Source organism: Opisthorchis viverrini, assembly GCF_000715545.1.
Source record: "Opisthorchis viverrini unplaced genomic scaffold opera_v5_18, whole genome shotgun sequence".
Lineage (NCBI taxonomy): Eukaryota > Metazoa > Platyhelminthes > Trematoda > Opisthorchiida > Opisthorchiidae > Opisthorchis > Opisthorchis viverrini.
The window spans coordinates 707,822-724,713 of record NW_008751674.1 but is presented as its reverse complement, the minus strand read 5'-3'; the positions used below and the strand labels follow the sequence as shown (position 1 = coordinate 724,713).

Genomic DNA, 16,892 nt, shown 5'->3' with positions numbered 1-16,892 from the left:
AGTGACAAGAGGAGCAACATTTATCGATACACTAGGTTTACTGATTGTTTGGGAGAATTTCCAGTTGGTCAGATGAGACCCCGGATCGCGTATTTTCTCCCACCTCGAGGACAGTTGGGTTTCAGCATTTAATCATAACATCGGTAACCAACTCACGCCTTCCCAGTCTAAATTGATCAGTGGTCTTGCAAGCTTGAACACTGCATCTACTCGTTTGCCCAGGATTGTGGGGAACGCGCGTTGCAGACTCTGACCGGCATTGATAATGATCAGGCCTCGGTTGAACACTAGGCTAAAAGGAAACGCTTCAAAGAACACGCTGGTGGGGAGCAGCCGAGATCCTGTTTCGGACTGATAGGCTTGATTGTCGAAGTGAAGTCGCAGAATTGTCCCGTTTGTCATGCCATGTTCAACTTCACCCACAATCTGTAAAGTTGGAAGAAGACAAATTCAGTTGGTTAGATCACCTGATTTAACGGCGAAGTTTCCTTTGAGATGAGGCCATTTGATTATTCTGATATGCGTGAAAACAAAAATGCCATATCTAACCCACGATTCTGTACTGTTTTTCAAATCAACTTACTGGTCATCATGACTCTACAAGTTCAAAACTCCTGAAATGGCAAGCAACCGTAGGGGAATCGCGATTGAGACAAGTGTTTAATAAAACAGAAGCCATCTTTGTGAAAATCCAAATCTCTCTTTCCTTTTGATGATCTGTCATTGGAGTTTGCCGTGTGCACCTGACAGGAAAGGCTATTTGACTCCAATGTATCCGGCATTCGTCATCTCTGCTTGTGTTTTGTTTTATTCATCATTCTTTCAAGAATACGGAGATAACTCTTTATCCGGTGTAAACAATGGGAAACCCAGATTTATTTGGGTGTGAAAAAATGTCCGTTGAAGAGACTAACATGATCTCCTCTTTTTTTAGTTATTTTTGGATTAAAAAGATGGCGAACTCAAGTGTTTTACATCAAACAACTCAAGATAATAAAAGTTGGGATATGAGAGTACTAAATTTATTTTTTGCCAGTGTGTTGCGTACTTTACGCAAGCCCAGGTAGTATTCGGAAATCGTAGTGATGTGGCTTGGAAACTCATTGCGGTGGCATCTCATGAACTCGAAAACAGCGTCACATTTTAGTCGCCTTACGGATATCTTCTTTTATATCCAGAGATGTAATCGCTGAGTAGAGAATTTGATCCTCTTCTGACCAGATCATGACAGGCAGGACAGAACAAGGCGAGTGAAGAAGGTTTGTTCTTTAACAAAGTCCTCTCAGTTGCGCAAGAATTTGGTTCTGATCGTGGACCACCCACAACGTTATGAGTAGTGTATCAGGTCTAGGCGAAAATGGGTTGTGATATCCCATTTATCGTACCAACTGAAACATGGGACATCTTATGTGCAGCACATCCAGTTGTAGAATATCATAAACGAGAGATTCAGTTGAATCTCTCGTGATAACCAAATTGATTTGCAAATGAGTGCATTTCACGAAAACAGTCTAATGTAGGTTCAAGTAGAACATAAGGATGACGAAAACCCGTGGACTGCACCAACCTGATGACCCTCAAGAAGGGCGAAACCGGTCGTGGTCTGTCGAAGAAATTTCAGCAATCTTATGAATAGTGCATTACGTCTAAACGTGTGTCGCGATATATCGATTATCGTACCAACTGAAAGAATAGGCTGCCTGGTGCAGCACATTCAGTTGCTTAGAGACATCACGAGCGAGAGATTTAGTTGGGTTTAAGGTGAGTCCAGAGTCAAAACCAAACTTGTTTGCATAGTTTGTATAGTTTGTATAGTTCGCTAATTTCGCGCAATTTGAGCTCAGGTAGAACATAAAGTTGACAGAAACCCGAGTACGTCGCCCGACTGATGAGCCCCAAGAGGGGCTATTGAAAGGTTTTCATCAACGTTGCGAGTAGTGTGCCACGGCAAGAAAAAAGATTTGCTCTTGTGTAATTGCTGTAGATTGTTCAGATAAGGCCACTGCTACTAGGCTTTAGTGATATTTATGCACATCGAAGAGATGAAAAATAACCTGAGCCTAAGAACAGACTTACTTAGAAGAGACCACTCAAGATAGAGACCCAGTCAGGCATGGATTAATTCTAAACTTTTGGCTGTAAAGAATGCCTCTGCAGTCAGTCAAATGAAATTTCGAATCGGAAGGTCCTTGGGTAAAATACAATTCGATGACGCGCTTGAACCATTTCTGTGGAATATAACCTGTGTGGAGCGTCACCAAGGACTATCTCATGAAGATATGCCTACTTCAACCAAAAGTTTACCAGGAGAACCCAAGTTTCACCAGCAGATGACAGAAGACTAAAAAAAGTCGGTGTGGAATCCGCAGCTTTTGATAGAGATTTTCTCAACATTTCCCTGCCGCTTCAAGTCAGATGAGATAGGAAGTCGAACATACTTTAAACGTTTGAACTTGTGTTATTGGGACACCATTAGTAATAGTTCGGAAGACAACATGTGAAATGTTCTCAATCCCAACCCACGGATACAGCCTTGAGGCATATAGATAGACTTATTTCTAGCGTCATATATGATGTCCTTTGGCACACCTCTGTTGTGTGCAGTGCAAACGTCTGGTTTAGAACATGCTCTTACCACCGCAATTTGGTCCGAATAACACGTCAAAACGTACTGCTCAGGAACTCTGAAGGAGTAAGCGTGGAGAGTGAGTACAAACGACAACCAAAGAGCTCCATGATGCGAAAAACACACATCTGCCCGTTAACCTGAGCCAACTGCTTTTGTTTGTAATGTGGGGGAACTCTAATCGAAATTTCGTCCTGTAAGTGAAGCCGACCTAAGCTGAAAAACACTGCAAAGGTGTCTGATCCTTATCGGGAATCATCCTCATTAGGCATCTCAGGAAGTTCCAGGAAGTCCGAAGCCCGTTACTTTTAGGCTAGTAGTTTGGAAACTTGACCGTTTGGCCAAGAACAGTTGATCAGCTGGCTTGCAAATGGACAAGATAATGAGATTTCATCAAAATTCCTAAATCTCCTCACACTACTAAAAATCTATAAGTAACTCAGAAGCAGAATAATAGTTCACGAATGTACACTGCAAAATAATTTGGTTTTTCGAGTGATTCACCTGGAACCCAGCCTGAGAACATCACAAACGAGAGATTCAGTTTGGTTCCAGGTGAGTCTCTCGAAAAACCAAATTAGTTTGCAAATGAGCGTATATTCGTGAATTTCGTGCAATTTGGTTTCAAGTAGAACATGAGGTTGACGGAAACCCGGGGACTGCGCCTACCTGATGAGCACCAAAAAGGGCGAAACCGGTCGTGGACTGTCGACGAATTTTCAGCAACCCTATGAGTAATATATTACAGAATAATAGTTATTCGACGACTGAAACTTCCATCTTATTAATCGTCATTGGAGGTGCCAGTCAACAATTGTGACCACAAGATGTTACTCGCGTGACTAAGTGATGAGCGGCGCTACATACTGCTTAAGTGCACCTTAATCACGCCGCTTTTCGGCAGCCCGCGGACTGTTGGAACTGCGAGGTCACGGGTTCGAAATTCTCCGGAATTTCTCGAGAAGTTTTGATTCCCAATATGGATGAAACAGCTACACAGTACTGCTCCATCTCTCAGCATAATTCATTTTGATGTCTGCGTTGAAATAAGGTTTTTATCTTGTGAATAATCAGTAAGACGGTCACAAGAGTTCTTTCCATGTCTGCCGCGGAAATTTTGTGCAGCGACAGTTCTAGATCAAACTGATCGGAAGCATTATCACAGCTCCTAAAGTGGACATAGGAGCACTTTCTGTCGATGTCTTAAGTCTTCAGAACTTTGTGGCAGTACGGATTGCAGAATCTACACTGAGCCTCCATAAAATGTATGATCATTGATGCATATCATTTCATGGACTCCGTATAGGTCTGATATTCGCAATGAAACTCATGTATACGCACGCAAAGGCGTGAAATTTTTCTGTTTGAAAACCCTCAGTTATCAGTCTACCTGTCAATTCTGCATTTGACCAGGCAACAAAACGTTTTCATGGTGCCACTGGGAAAATGTCAAAACGACACAGGTTTGATAATCCTAGCACTACTAACCAAACAGGGTAACTTTGTTCGGCCCGATGACCCCGCCTGAATAGATTTTTATCAGCTCAAGCACATCATAGTGGATTGTGTTGGCTTGCATATATGTGCACAAATATTCCTTGTCTCAACAGCGGGCTCCGTTTTTGTGATAGCTGTGTGCTTGCCCAGAGTGGGCCAAGATCAAATAAAAGACTGCGTCTAGATCTGAGCTACACTTTCGTTTCTTCACTGGACGAATTGATTGCAAGGGTGAACTACGATGTCATCTTTAGCAGAAATCGTTTAAAATAGTTACAGCAAACAGATTTGTCCAAGTATTACTCACCAACTTGGGGTGATAGCTCCGGATGTTTGTTGTAAATTCACTGGCAGTGTCATAGAGGTTCCAAATGAATATCGTTTCGTATTGCGTGAGGATGGTGTCTCAACTACATTTAACAAATAGTCTATATACCACCCAGTTAGAATACGCCCAACTATTTAGATTTCCGATGGTGGACCATTTTGGGAGTAGTTTTCAGGCAAAACTCTGATGTAGAAATAGTCAGGCGCGAGTGAAAACGTGTTGCATCCACATATATACAAGATGCACGTATTTGCGTAGATACGGACTTGTCTGGCTTGGTCCAAGACGGTCAGGTTTACTCCGTTTATCATTACAAGCACCATTAGGAAACGTGCGGCAGCATATATCAAGAACATGTGCAACAACCTTCAGGTAACACGCTGGAAAACTTTCTTAATCCCTCGCTGGAGCGGGTAGGCCTTATTTGGATATTCGCTGCTAAGGGGATATTTTGGTGCCAAGGAACATAAGCCTACTCATAAAATCCCGGCAGTTTGTTAGGGTAAGTGAAGGGCAATCAAGTGGGAAAGGTTTGGAACCGATTGAAAAGTCATCGTTTCAGAAGGGGTTAGTAAACAATCGGTAGTTTTTATTTGGGCAACGTTTCGCTTTTGACACAAAAGCTTCATCAGGCCAAGTGAACAGGTCACCGAATTGGCCAGGTTATAAGACAGACGGGGAACCAATCAGTAAGTCAGTCCTCTTCAGATTATCACATTAGATCAGTGTTAAGTGTCAATTAACGGCTCTTGTCGGCTAGTGTGGTTGTCAAAATCTTGCGTTGGCGGATTGGGGGAGTTTCAATCTAATTATGATCGGGTTTGGTTTCTTAATCTTCCACCTCAGGGTGCCTCACTTGATGATTCACCTGAGGTGACACTGGTAGATTTTCCTTGATCTTCGTGAGCATGTGAATGTTGCGACAATTTAGTTGGGGGGAGGGGAGGTGCATAAGGTCAAGTGGAATCCAGATGATGTCCACTCTTCCCTCTGATAATCGCATACCAACACGTGTTAGCTCGAGTGAACCATGACCGTTCTCCACTCTCTTGCCAGTTCCACGCCTTCTATTCTGTTAAAAGTGGTGATTTCTAACGCCTCGGCTAACAGTCTGTGTGACGTGGACCATAGTCCTCGCCTCAAAACCCCAACATTTTCCAAGTCTATTTTGTGCCCCGTGTCCAGTGCGTGTTCCGCGATTGCCGGGTTTGTAGCTAACGCCCGAATAAAAACTACCAATTGTTTACCAAGCTCTTCTGAAACGACAAATGAAGCGCAGTTCGAGCATAAGCAACGACCTTCACATGCCAATAAGCCGTCACCACTTTCTTTGCAGGACATTCCTCTATCCAGCCTGAACAGTAAGAATTCCTCGAGAGCAAGCACTTCGTCTGAAGTGTTCACATGTGGCCAACATTTCTCAACTGATGGCAAAAGGAAGGTGCCTGGCGGTCCCCTTACAAGTCGGTTGTCCAAAATATCGATATTTTTACCGATTGGTATGATGATGTGGGGAGTTTATCGTTCTGCAGTCTTCGAGGCCCGATCTGTCATGCATCACACTGCTCGTGTTCATATCTATGCTTTGAATGCTTTCTTGATTATTCTGTAGTTCGGCTGATGTCAGTCGCGCGCCGTTGCCGCAGCTGTATCGGCACGCTGATTTGTGCGATAATAAACCGGAATAGCACCAAATGAAACGTTTTTATTGATAAAAACAACAAACAAACTGGATGAAGCAGCAGTCTGAAGACCCAGTAAGGGGGTCATCTAACCATTAACATGATTTGGCTTTAAGTCTACCCGGAGAGAGGTCACATGCAGAGGTAAATAAAAATGCTCTTTTTCATGCTGGCTCATCTTTGAGATAACTATTTTGTCGCAATTGGACCAGTTCTTTTCATCATCAGTGCTCACTCAATTGTGCAGCGAATGAAATGAATGGAGAGCGTTGAATTCATCGTTCACGCCAGAATAAGGTCGGAATTGTTCCTTGCTACTCTGGGTAACACGAATCAACAGGAACTTCTTCAGATCTCACTTAGCACTTGGTAGTATTTTTCTCCATATATTAATGCTGTTGTTTATTCAGATATAATTGTCGCGCTGAAATCTCATCACGCTTTGTGAACAGCCGCAAACTGTAGCCTCTTACTCTCAGACACACGTTTTGTTTACTTGCACAGATTATCGGCCAGTATTTTGATCGGCTTGGGTTTTATACTCAGAGTAGGTTTGTCCAGACGGAACGCACTACTCATCAGGTTGCTGAAAATTCATCGAGAGTCCTTCTTTGGGCTCATTAGGTAAGTGCAGTAAGAGAGCTTCTATTAGCCTTTTATCCTTACCATGTCCCTAACATACTACTAATTACTACTAAGGAAAGTCTGCATCTTAAAACAAGATAAAGTTACAATAATGACTCATTAACAGCGCAGTCGAACTCTGCAGTTAAAAAACAGCATTAAGTCACAAGAGATAACATATTTCCTCCAGCTGACATTGGCCACTTGTCCATATCTAACTGGGTTTTTGAGGAACATAGATGAGGAAAAAACCGAATAATGAAGCGAAGATCAACATGTGTCGGACCATCGCTTCAGAATCCCGGCCGAACAGGATGGGAGGTAACAAGTTCTCGGAAACGCAAACTTAGGGCAAATCGGCTCAGAAGGCTCAACAGTGAAGGTACGCAACAGTGAGCGTTCCAGGAAGCTTTGAATTTGAACGATTGGCAGGAAGTGAAAATACGCTCAAAGGCCCACGCCATCAGTTTGTCAAGGAACTACGAACGGGCACTGCGCTTTGGTATAAACAATCATTTGCAAAGTAAAGCATTCTATATTTATGCCGACATTTGTTGTAATGACACCTTGGTAGACCAGAAACTGCAGCCTTAGGTGAAATTTTCCGTTATACTCTCCATCCCACTATGCTGAATCCGGGGTCCAAAGCACCGTCCCCGGGCTCAGTCGGAGAAGAAGGTTTCACCATTTCCACCACACCAGATTTCTATCACCATGAGAAAATACCATAAGTGGACAAATAGTTGAGCGTGCGGACACCACAGTTGCTAACACGGAAAGCTATTCTTCCCGGAGTAACTTGAGTCAGTCCATTTGTGTTAGCATTTTAGAATACACCTGCGAAATTGCTTGGGGCGGGATCACTACTACAAATGCTACCCGATGACATTCTGTCGTCTAATAGTGTGATAATGCACAAGGACTTTGGGAACGTTAGTGTGGCAACCAAAACCGTCAAATTCTTCTGGGTAGGAAGACTTTTAACAAGATGGAAGGACAGCCAAACAGTATTGGGCTCCTGAACAAACCCTGTAAAAAAAGAGCTGAAGTTTCGCAAAACTAGTTCACAGACGAGGGTCTCAGAACAGCTTTTGGAGAATCATGACATGGAGAATCACAATAACTGAATTCTCCAGTGAAATCTGTCCCGCCAAACAAACCTACCTGCTGAAACTTGTTTTTATTCCGCATTTCTCGGCGACGAAGGTTCATAACAAGTTATTGATAAGAATTTCCACTAATTTGCAATCACTAAGACAGTACACTCGGTAAACGACAGTTTAATTCACATCACTGTCGTTTGAACAGTCATATCTTCGTCTTGGCGTGGTTGTTCTGTACCAAACGGTGACAGCACTGGACTCGAGTTTCGTTCTTGGTAATCTTTTGAAAAAGCGATCAACATGCACACTGATATCGACTAAATCCGGTCAAAAGAGCTCCAGAGCTCATGCACCCTAAAGGAACAGCTCACTACCGACGTGTTCTTCACTGGTAACGAAACGTTTGCAAGCTAACTACTAAGCCCGTGCGACATGCCAACTACCGCTTTCTTAAACTAGTGGTTGTCTGTAGTCTAGGGCTGATTGAAAAAAGAACCGTCTGAGACAGGGCGCCTGATTACGATCAACATATTTCCAAATATATGGAAAAAGCTGAACCGACCGCTCAAGAGTTTTCACTTCGAATTGGTTAGTTCTAAACTGTATCCACAGCGAGCACATGTTTAGAGAATACATTCAATCTCCCCCGAAAGTCTATGACTAAATTTCTAGAGGAGTAGGGTAACCACACTAACCGGGGTTCATAAACTTGACCATAGCTCAGAACACTCGGGAAATCCACAGGTTGCAAAATCAAGAGAGCAGTTCTGGAAATCCTGAGGAGTGGCGCTCAAACCAAAGCCTACAAAGACTCTCAGCATGACTAAACTTTTTCAATTTACTCAGTCTGTTTAATCAGCAGGTCTAAGTTCAGAACTAAAATTAAAACGCCATTTCTTCATCGATGCTGGTCTTTCTTTGTCTTGGAGTGAGCATTTCTCAAGCCCAACTTTCGCCATCCGAATATGACCACTACTTTGGTTTTGCTAATCGTGTTCTGTTTGCTAGCGGTTTCAGTGAATGATATATCGCTTGTAAGTAGTGTTAGGATTGAAGCAACTGACTTTCCAAATTCATGAAAGTTTTGGAGTACCTCCCGTTTGCAGCGATGGTCCTGTAAGCTTGAGCAAAACTTTTTTTAAATGCGGGCACCCGCAGACACACTAGTAGTTTGTTTCCAAAGTCATTTTAAGAATATAGACGAAAATTCTTGACTGCTAATTTGCTCGTATTCAGACGAATTTGGAGTCGTATGAAGGATTAGGTTGTTTAATTTCGGAAAAGATAAAAACTTTGAAATATATATATATATATGTATACATATATATATATGTATATATATATATACGTGAGTAATCATTAGGACAGCTCTGAGTTCACTTCAGGTAAAGAATGGAGAACTATATATCGAGTTGCCCTAGATTGACAGTAGCTGAGAATATAATTCTCGAGTAGCTTTTAATTCATCAAGAAATATAGGCAATACTCTACACCTTTTAACAACCTGGTGCACCAACAACGGCCCAGCTATAGCACCATTTCCGTACATAACTGCCATCCGAAGATTGTACCAGGGCTCGGATCCTGCGAGGTTGCCCAAGCCTAGACACGGGAAGTCGAGGGACAGAGGTCGGGTTCGAATTACGGACCTTCCTGTCAGTAAATTCGCGCTCTACCCACTTGCGCCATCTCGCCCCAACAGAGGTGAAATCCCCTGAATGTGGTCTATCCTGAGTAGAATCCAATCTGATCCTTTATTATGAAGTGTTTGGTTGTATCCTAATTGCTGAATGTTGTCTCAGGTTAATTTAACCGAGATGGCAAGTAAAAGATCTCACCCTACGTATGCACTACTGCAATTTTTTATAGAGGAGTTTCCTGCAGCTTAGGTTTTCCGGTTTTATAACAGCCCACCTGTGCTGCTAATAGATGGATATTATGCGCGAGATGGCTCAGTGGTCAGAGCGCGGATTTACTGCCTGGAAGCTTCGTCGTTCGAACCTGACCTCTGTCTCTTGTCTTCCCCGGTTTAGACATGGACAGCTGGCAGTATCCCATGCCTCGTACACCCTTCTGCTGGCATGGCAGTTAGGCACCAAAAAGGTGCTACAGATAAACGATGTTTTTTACACGAGTGAAACAGTGGTCTCATTCGAACAATCACCTTTGCACAGGATTCCATTCATGTGTATTACAACACGGGATTATTTGAAAGGGGTCATGAAACCGCTCCTTGCAACGGAAAATCTATCCAATATCCAAGACACTTCGAGAAGGCAGTCATCGGGTCAAAGGGATTAGCTTGAACTAAATTTTTCCGTACGTCTGTCCGCCAGAACATCAGAAGACAGTTAGATTAGCACCACAGCGGGCTGAGATTTCTGAAAGCTAGTAGGTATGTTTCTAGGACCAACTAAAGGATGTTTTCCAGATGAACCTCACCACTGATGCAAAAAGTACATGTGCGAAAAGTTAGGCCTCGCCACTTTTGCCAGCTCCATTTTAATGTACGCACACAACCTTGACCTTGACCTTATCTGCATCTAGGCTCATTTTGTGCAAACATTTTCTCCGTTTATGCAACGTTTATGCAACAATTACCACCTAATGACACGTTCAACTGTTTCTGACAGGTGGAGGTGTAATACCCGACAGTGTCGACAAGAAATCGGTCTTCGAAAGGGAACTTGGCTAGTGAGGTCTAGGATGGAGTTTAGGACAGTAATTCTATTCATTTATTACTAGTCTAAAAATTTGGCAAAAATCAAATTCCGCTCAGAGGAATTATCTATTAGCCACACGACCGCTGTTGACTGGAAGAACTTTCTTCTCGAAGTTTGCATCTGGCTGCTTTTGCAGACTCCAGCAGTTATCGGAGGCCCAGGTCTACACGTCGAGATCGATGAAACGCTAATATCTCGCCGTAAAAACCACGCAGAGCGAGTCCTTCCTCAGCAGTGGATTTTCGGGGTGGGGGGAACTGCTGGGAAACTAAAGAGTTGTTCATGTATGCAGTGCCAGATCGAACTGGGTCCACTCTGATGGACGTAATCCAGGCCTGCATCACTCCCGGCTTAATCATCATCTTCAGTGAGTAGGCATCATACCAAGGAACTGAAACGATGATTGACATGAATTATACTCATGAAACGGTTGATCATACCGAAAACTTCGTGAATCCAACGACTCACACACAACGAGCTCACACACAAAACATCGAATCTTTTTGGCACGTCTACAAGATGCAGCATAAACGCCAATGCGGCACACACTGATCTTCAGTGGACAGCTACTTGTGTGAGTTTATTTAGAGGCAAAGGTACCCAAAAACGAACCTTTTCATGCAAGGTAATAATGACCTGTCCCAATTTCACCCTCTTCAATAACTACTAGAAGTACGAATTTCATATCCTCTTTTCTCTATTCTCTTTGGATAGCAGGGGTTATTTTTTTGGTTTGGCTTATTTGAAAAAGATCCCAACTAAAAACTTAAGCGTGAAATTTGATTCCAAAACTTACCGTAATCCTGACTTGTGTATCGTAGATCTTTTCTGCCAACTCCTCCATCCATCCGATGAAAAACGGCACAAACCCCTCCCTTCTGGAACGGTATTCTAATGTGATGCCTGTACGGCTTTCATTCACACAGAAAAATGACGGGGGCATAATGTGTGGATACGAGGAGCGTAGAAACTCGTGCAAATTGTCCAGACCGTTCAAAAAGTCCCTCAGACTACGTCCAAGTACCGAGAGCAGATTGTGATAACCTTTACTGCTCACAAAATCGACAAACAATCGACCCATATCCATCTTGATTTTGTCCTCTGGAATTTGTAGCACCTTGCTTGCTGTATGAAACAGTCTGGGCAACAGATCTTCATCATAGACGCGTTTGATCTCAAATTGTTTAATATCACAGCCAGCTTTTGATAAAACCGTGTTCCATAGGGCCACAGAATGGTGTGACGTGAAATAGTGACGTAACCCCTCAAGAAGTAGACCGTACATTTCTCACAAAACAGAACTCAAATGTTGCGCTCTGAGTTGCTCTGTTCTGCAAGCGGAGTAAACGTCTGTCACTTCTGTACCGAAGATTTATTCGAGGGCATCTGACCTAGGCGGCTAAACAGACCAAAAAGTACACTGTGCTCTGTTCTTGTCATGTATATGTGAATGCACAGGACACACCCTGTTTGCATTGTCCTCCTAATTGCGATGAGACATATTCATCTCCTACAATTTTCAAAGACCTACTTTTTTGAATGACTGTAGTTCTAAGGGTTGGGAAAACGCCACTCAGTTCATTCTACTGTTCTGTCTTAGGAAGGCCACTGTGATTAGGGCGATGACCGAAATAAAAAATACTAGCGTACATATTTTTCGTGTATAGTGCAAGCATTCATTGTTTGACTAATACGGTTTTGTTTGACAGGCTACGATGTCAGTTATTTGTCCGGAAAATGTAGCGATTGGAATATTGGGTGTTTCCCTTCCTTTGCCCACATTGGATGCTTGTGTATTTTGGTGTGGACAACTGAGTGCATTCCACTTAGGTTAAATGACCACACTCAGGCCACATACAACTAAAAAACGAATGCTCTAATCTCCCATTTCCTCTTGCATTTAGTCATTCAAAGTCTGCATGGATTTTAATAATAATTTTGCAGAAAAGGTGACAAAGGTTATCGTAACTGTGAAAGTCAGATTCATGTCCTTAGGACAGGGTGCAAAGTCCTACTGAGCATGCATAAATGTTGAATGTGTTTCTTCATCAGCTGTCTTTTGTATTCTCTGTGAATGTACTTTTTGGGGTATTTTCCGGTATTAAGGATCTTCTGCTTGAAATTTTCACAGATGGCCTTCCTAATGGATGTACTTTTTCCACATCTAATCTGCAAGGTGCCATGAACGAAGTTCTCACCGGTCATTGTCTGCAGTGTCACGAACTTCTCACTGTCGTAGCTTTTCTGTTAGTGTGGCGAGAGCAGCATGTCGAGAACTGGACAATCGTCAATGTCCAACTGGACATCAGGTTAATCGATACAGCCAATCAGAGCGTTGGACCAGTCCGCTGCATGACCAACGGCGATGCGCGCAAGAAGGGTGAACAACGGTAAAAGTGATTCAGTCAAAGGAGGGCACGGCAACGTCACCTGAACAGTCCTTTCCCTGTTCTGGTTAGTACGGGACTCGGTGACTCCTTATATTAGGGCCCACCGTCAGCGCGTATTCATCATTATGCCATGCCTGTACTCCATTATTTCGAAATGCAGTGGAGTGCAAACTTAGCAGTTCTGCGATTCTAAAAAACTTACTCATGAGTACTAGATGGGGGGAAAGTTAAACTATGATTCTGAGTGTATCTGAGCTTTATAGTTTCCAGTGCAATGAACCTTACCACGAACTTGTTTCACTTTAACGGTGTTAATTAATCTGAAAACTGTAAAACAATACGTTTTACCTGACTCAGGTTCGTGTATTTTGGACCAACCGTTTTTCAAACCTCGTTTGCTTCTTGAACCAAATGAGAGAACTATGATCTTCTTCTTTTCTCTCTTCTTCTTCTCTCGGTTTTAAGGTGAACTGGCACAATACCATGTTGACTCTACTGAGAGCAGTTCACACATTTTTACCTCCCTTGTTCAACTACCAGTTTTGTCACTCTTATTCGAAGTGACTGAAGTTCAGATGATATGAGAAGAATTTATCGAAATATCATAGGAAGTGTAGCAACCGAGAGTACAGTACTATTCCTGTAAGGTTGAGAGTGACCAATTACTCTTGCGTAAGCTGTTGGATGCAGGTAGAATAGATGCTCCTGGATTTCGAAACGAATTTCTGTTTCTCCCACACCAAATCGGTTGTTACGGAAGTGTGTAACAGGGCCAAACACTACCAGACTAAGCAAGCCGGGGTGGTAGTGTGAATAAAATTGATACAACGAAGAATAGGTCTATCCGATGGGACAGTCGACAGTGGAATGACAAGTAATGCAGATCCAAGACTGGTCGGATAAACAAACTGTCAAAAAATTATGCGGTTGAATCAATTTACGTGGACGACAAAACGAAATACAAATTGTGAAGTAATACACCCTCACTTCATCTGAGGCTACTTTTGTGTCAGGTAATCTGAGTTTGGCATGTCATCGGTGGATATGGGTTGACGCAGCGTTGAACGGAAAATCGTGACTCTATTGGCCGTTTCGATCTGTCGGCAGTATACATGTTTACAACGAAAGTTATGATCCGATCTCATTCGTTGCAAAATGTGCCACCCCAAGATTGATGTGGTGAGAGTCCCGAATCTCTCTCAGTTTTCCAAACACAGCTAACAGTTTGCGATGGTTCTGCAACAAGTAAAAATCACCCGAGAATTGCAACTTGACCAGAAGATTGCAAGTTACCTATGGACGTGCTGTTATCAGGCTAAGGTAGTCAACAATGCCGGTCAGATATTTAGCCCAGCCAATCTACCGATCAAAGAAAAGTGAGTAAGCGTAGGCGCATGAAGGAGATTCATAACATACGTGAGACAATTGTTCAAATGATTTGGAATTTCATCTGTTTAAACTTTGACCTATGTGCTTGTTCACGTACTTGCCGCATCGAAAAATTCAGCAGTCGAGATTCGCTAAAAGATGACCAAGTTCGAGAAATACACTCATTTGCAAATCAATTTGAATTTCACGACAGACTCAACTGAATCTCTCTTTTATGATATTACACAACTGAATGTGCTGCACACAGACAGCCTCATATTTCAATTAACGCGATATTCGAGATATCGCAGTATATTTTCGTAAAGGAAACTACTCACAAGGTTTCTGTCGAAGAGTTTTCAGCAACACTGTGAGTAGTTTCCTTTATGACCGATTCCGATTTACTTCCAGATGTCTTCAGATGTAGAGTCCACAGTGGGTGTTTATTATTAGTGAGTGTTTTTAGTCACACGTAAAATTTTGGGGCTAGAACTTTATGAATTAAGACAAAACTCCAAGCTACGCAAGGCTCAGAACTAAACAACGGATTTTCAGCAACCTTATGAGTAGTACATTACAAAGATATACATGTATCACGATATTTCAAATATCGTAGCGACTGAAACATGATGCGGCCTGGTGTAGCACATTCAGTCGCCTGAGAACATCATAAACGAGAGATTCAGCTGGGTTCCAGGTGAGTCTCTGGAAAGAACCAAATTAGTTTGCAAATGAGTGTATATTCGCTAAACAACGGAATCTCAAATTTTGAAGACTTGATCGAATAACCACTCCTTGCGAACGGTTGCCATATTGATCAAGCGGTTCATCCAAATTTTTGACTCGGCCAGTATCAATTAGGCAAAGGATTGTGAAAGAATAAAAATCCGACAGGCAGCCTATCCTTCTGATACAGCATCTCTTATAGAGCCAATGAAAGCCGTTTTGCGTGTGGAAAAAGCTGATACTTTGAGAAGCTTTCCAAATGAAACGTGAATTAGTATTTGCGCAGCACATTTGGTTTTACGACGGGATATTCGATTGAGTCTCTCTCTTAATTTGAAACTGTCCGTTTGATCATGCAGATCCTTCTCTCTGATCAGGAAATTAGTAGAAAGAAATGAGATCAAAACACAGTATCAAAAAGCAAATCCGGACTGTACTGGATGGAGAATAAGACCACATAGTTTTGGGAATAGAATTAGAAAAGACAATGATACGGAAATTCGGATAAAAAGAGCTACAGTTGCTTCACCCATAGTCTTACCAGGAGTAAAGCGACGCGACTGCGAGCCTACTTCTGTAAGAGACCGTGGAAGATGAGCACACTGAGTTCACATTCATCAATGACTAGTTCTTGAGATGCTACAAATCTTGTGACATCTGCGGCCAACTGTCGACTACGATTGTGTTGAAAGTCAGAGAAATATGTCAAAAACTCACCGAAAACACTTGTTGAAGAACTCTGGAAGTCATGTGGCTGTACAACATGAATTTATCGCCAGGCTTGATGTAACCTAGTGATAGCTAAAAAGAGGCAAGTCAACTTGAAGAATAGAACTCTTCATACTCCTAAGATTGCCCTCGCCCATGTTGGGGCTCATAAGTTAGGCACAGTCCCCAAGTTTCCGTCAAAGTTATGTCCTACTCGCATCCATGTTGGACCGATTTCGACAACCACTTATACTTGCAGATGAATTTGGTTTGGGCAGCAGACTCAACTAAATCCGGCTGACATTCATAAACGAGAGATTCAGCTGGGTTCAGTTGAGTCTTCCGTAAAAAACCAAATTCGTGTGCAAATAAAAGTAGTTGTCAAAATCCAACCTGTTTCTTTGCTGCGCCATATATCGAAATACCCATAGTTGCAAAGAAATTTACGTTGATAGAACAGAAAGAAGACGCCTGAAAAGACGCATTTCGTTGAGTTAGCTGACCGAAAAATCGACAGCAGTTTTGATCAAAGCCCGAAAACGGCTCCCTAGATAACAAGGCACATTAGAGTCGTAGCTACCCAGTCACCCAAATACTTGACTGTTCAGCTCACAGTCACTCACTGGATCACGAAACTTGTCTTTTTTGATACGCACAACTCACGTCACATTGACGTGACTCATCGGACATCGATTGTCCCTACCGTCTATTGAGCGTAGCAACAACTCATGTGCTGACACACCCACGTACACGCAAACGGACTTACACATAGGGAAACCGAACAATGTCAGCACACACAGAGACTCGCGCGCGTACAGAGAGCAGGAAGTCAATCACTCTCCACAAGTTCAGGGACAATTATGGAACACGTGTAGCAGTCATACTGCGGAGGAAACACGTTCCTGCCATCCGGACTTTCACCAAGGAACTCTCACAGACGATAAGTTCCTTTTTCGACTTGCTCCCATTTTGCATTGTATCTGTTTTCATACGTATGGCATCTCACCACTGTCAACTATACTAAAAACTTTTATTAGTGCATATACCTTCTGAATTGTATTATGGCCATCGTCAGCAGTGCACTAATAAAGTCAACGACCATCAAGTATCACCTGAA

At 42.6% G+C, this 16,892-nt stretch overlaps 2 protein-coding genes across 2 annotated transcripts in view; one reads left to right on the top strand and one right to left on the bottom strand.

Annotated features, from left to right (window-relative positions):
* Window positions 1–11,868, bottom strand: part of T265_01643 (hypothetical protein) — a gene marked incomplete at both ends in the record, with an annotated part of 41,880 nt that extends 30,012 nt beyond the window's left edge. The window contains 2 exons of the mRNA XM_009165709.1: window positions 157–426; window positions 11,380–11,868. Coding sequence (XP_009163973.1) covers window positions 157–426; window positions 11,380–11,868 — 759 coding nt within the window. The remainder of the gene's footprint in view (window positions 1–156; window positions 427–11,379) is intronic.
* A 743-nt stretch (window positions 11,869–12,611) lies between these two features.
* On the top strand, window positions 12,612–12,977 carry T265_01642 (hypothetical protein; the record flags this gene model as incomplete). Its single annotated transcript, XM_009165708.1, has 1 exon — window positions 12,612–12,977. The coding sequence occupies one exon, from the start codon at window positions 12,612–12,614 to the stop codon at window positions 12,975–12,977; it is 366 nt and encodes a 121-aa protein (XP_009163972.1).
* Window positions 12,978–16,892: the final 3,915 nt, after the last annotated feature.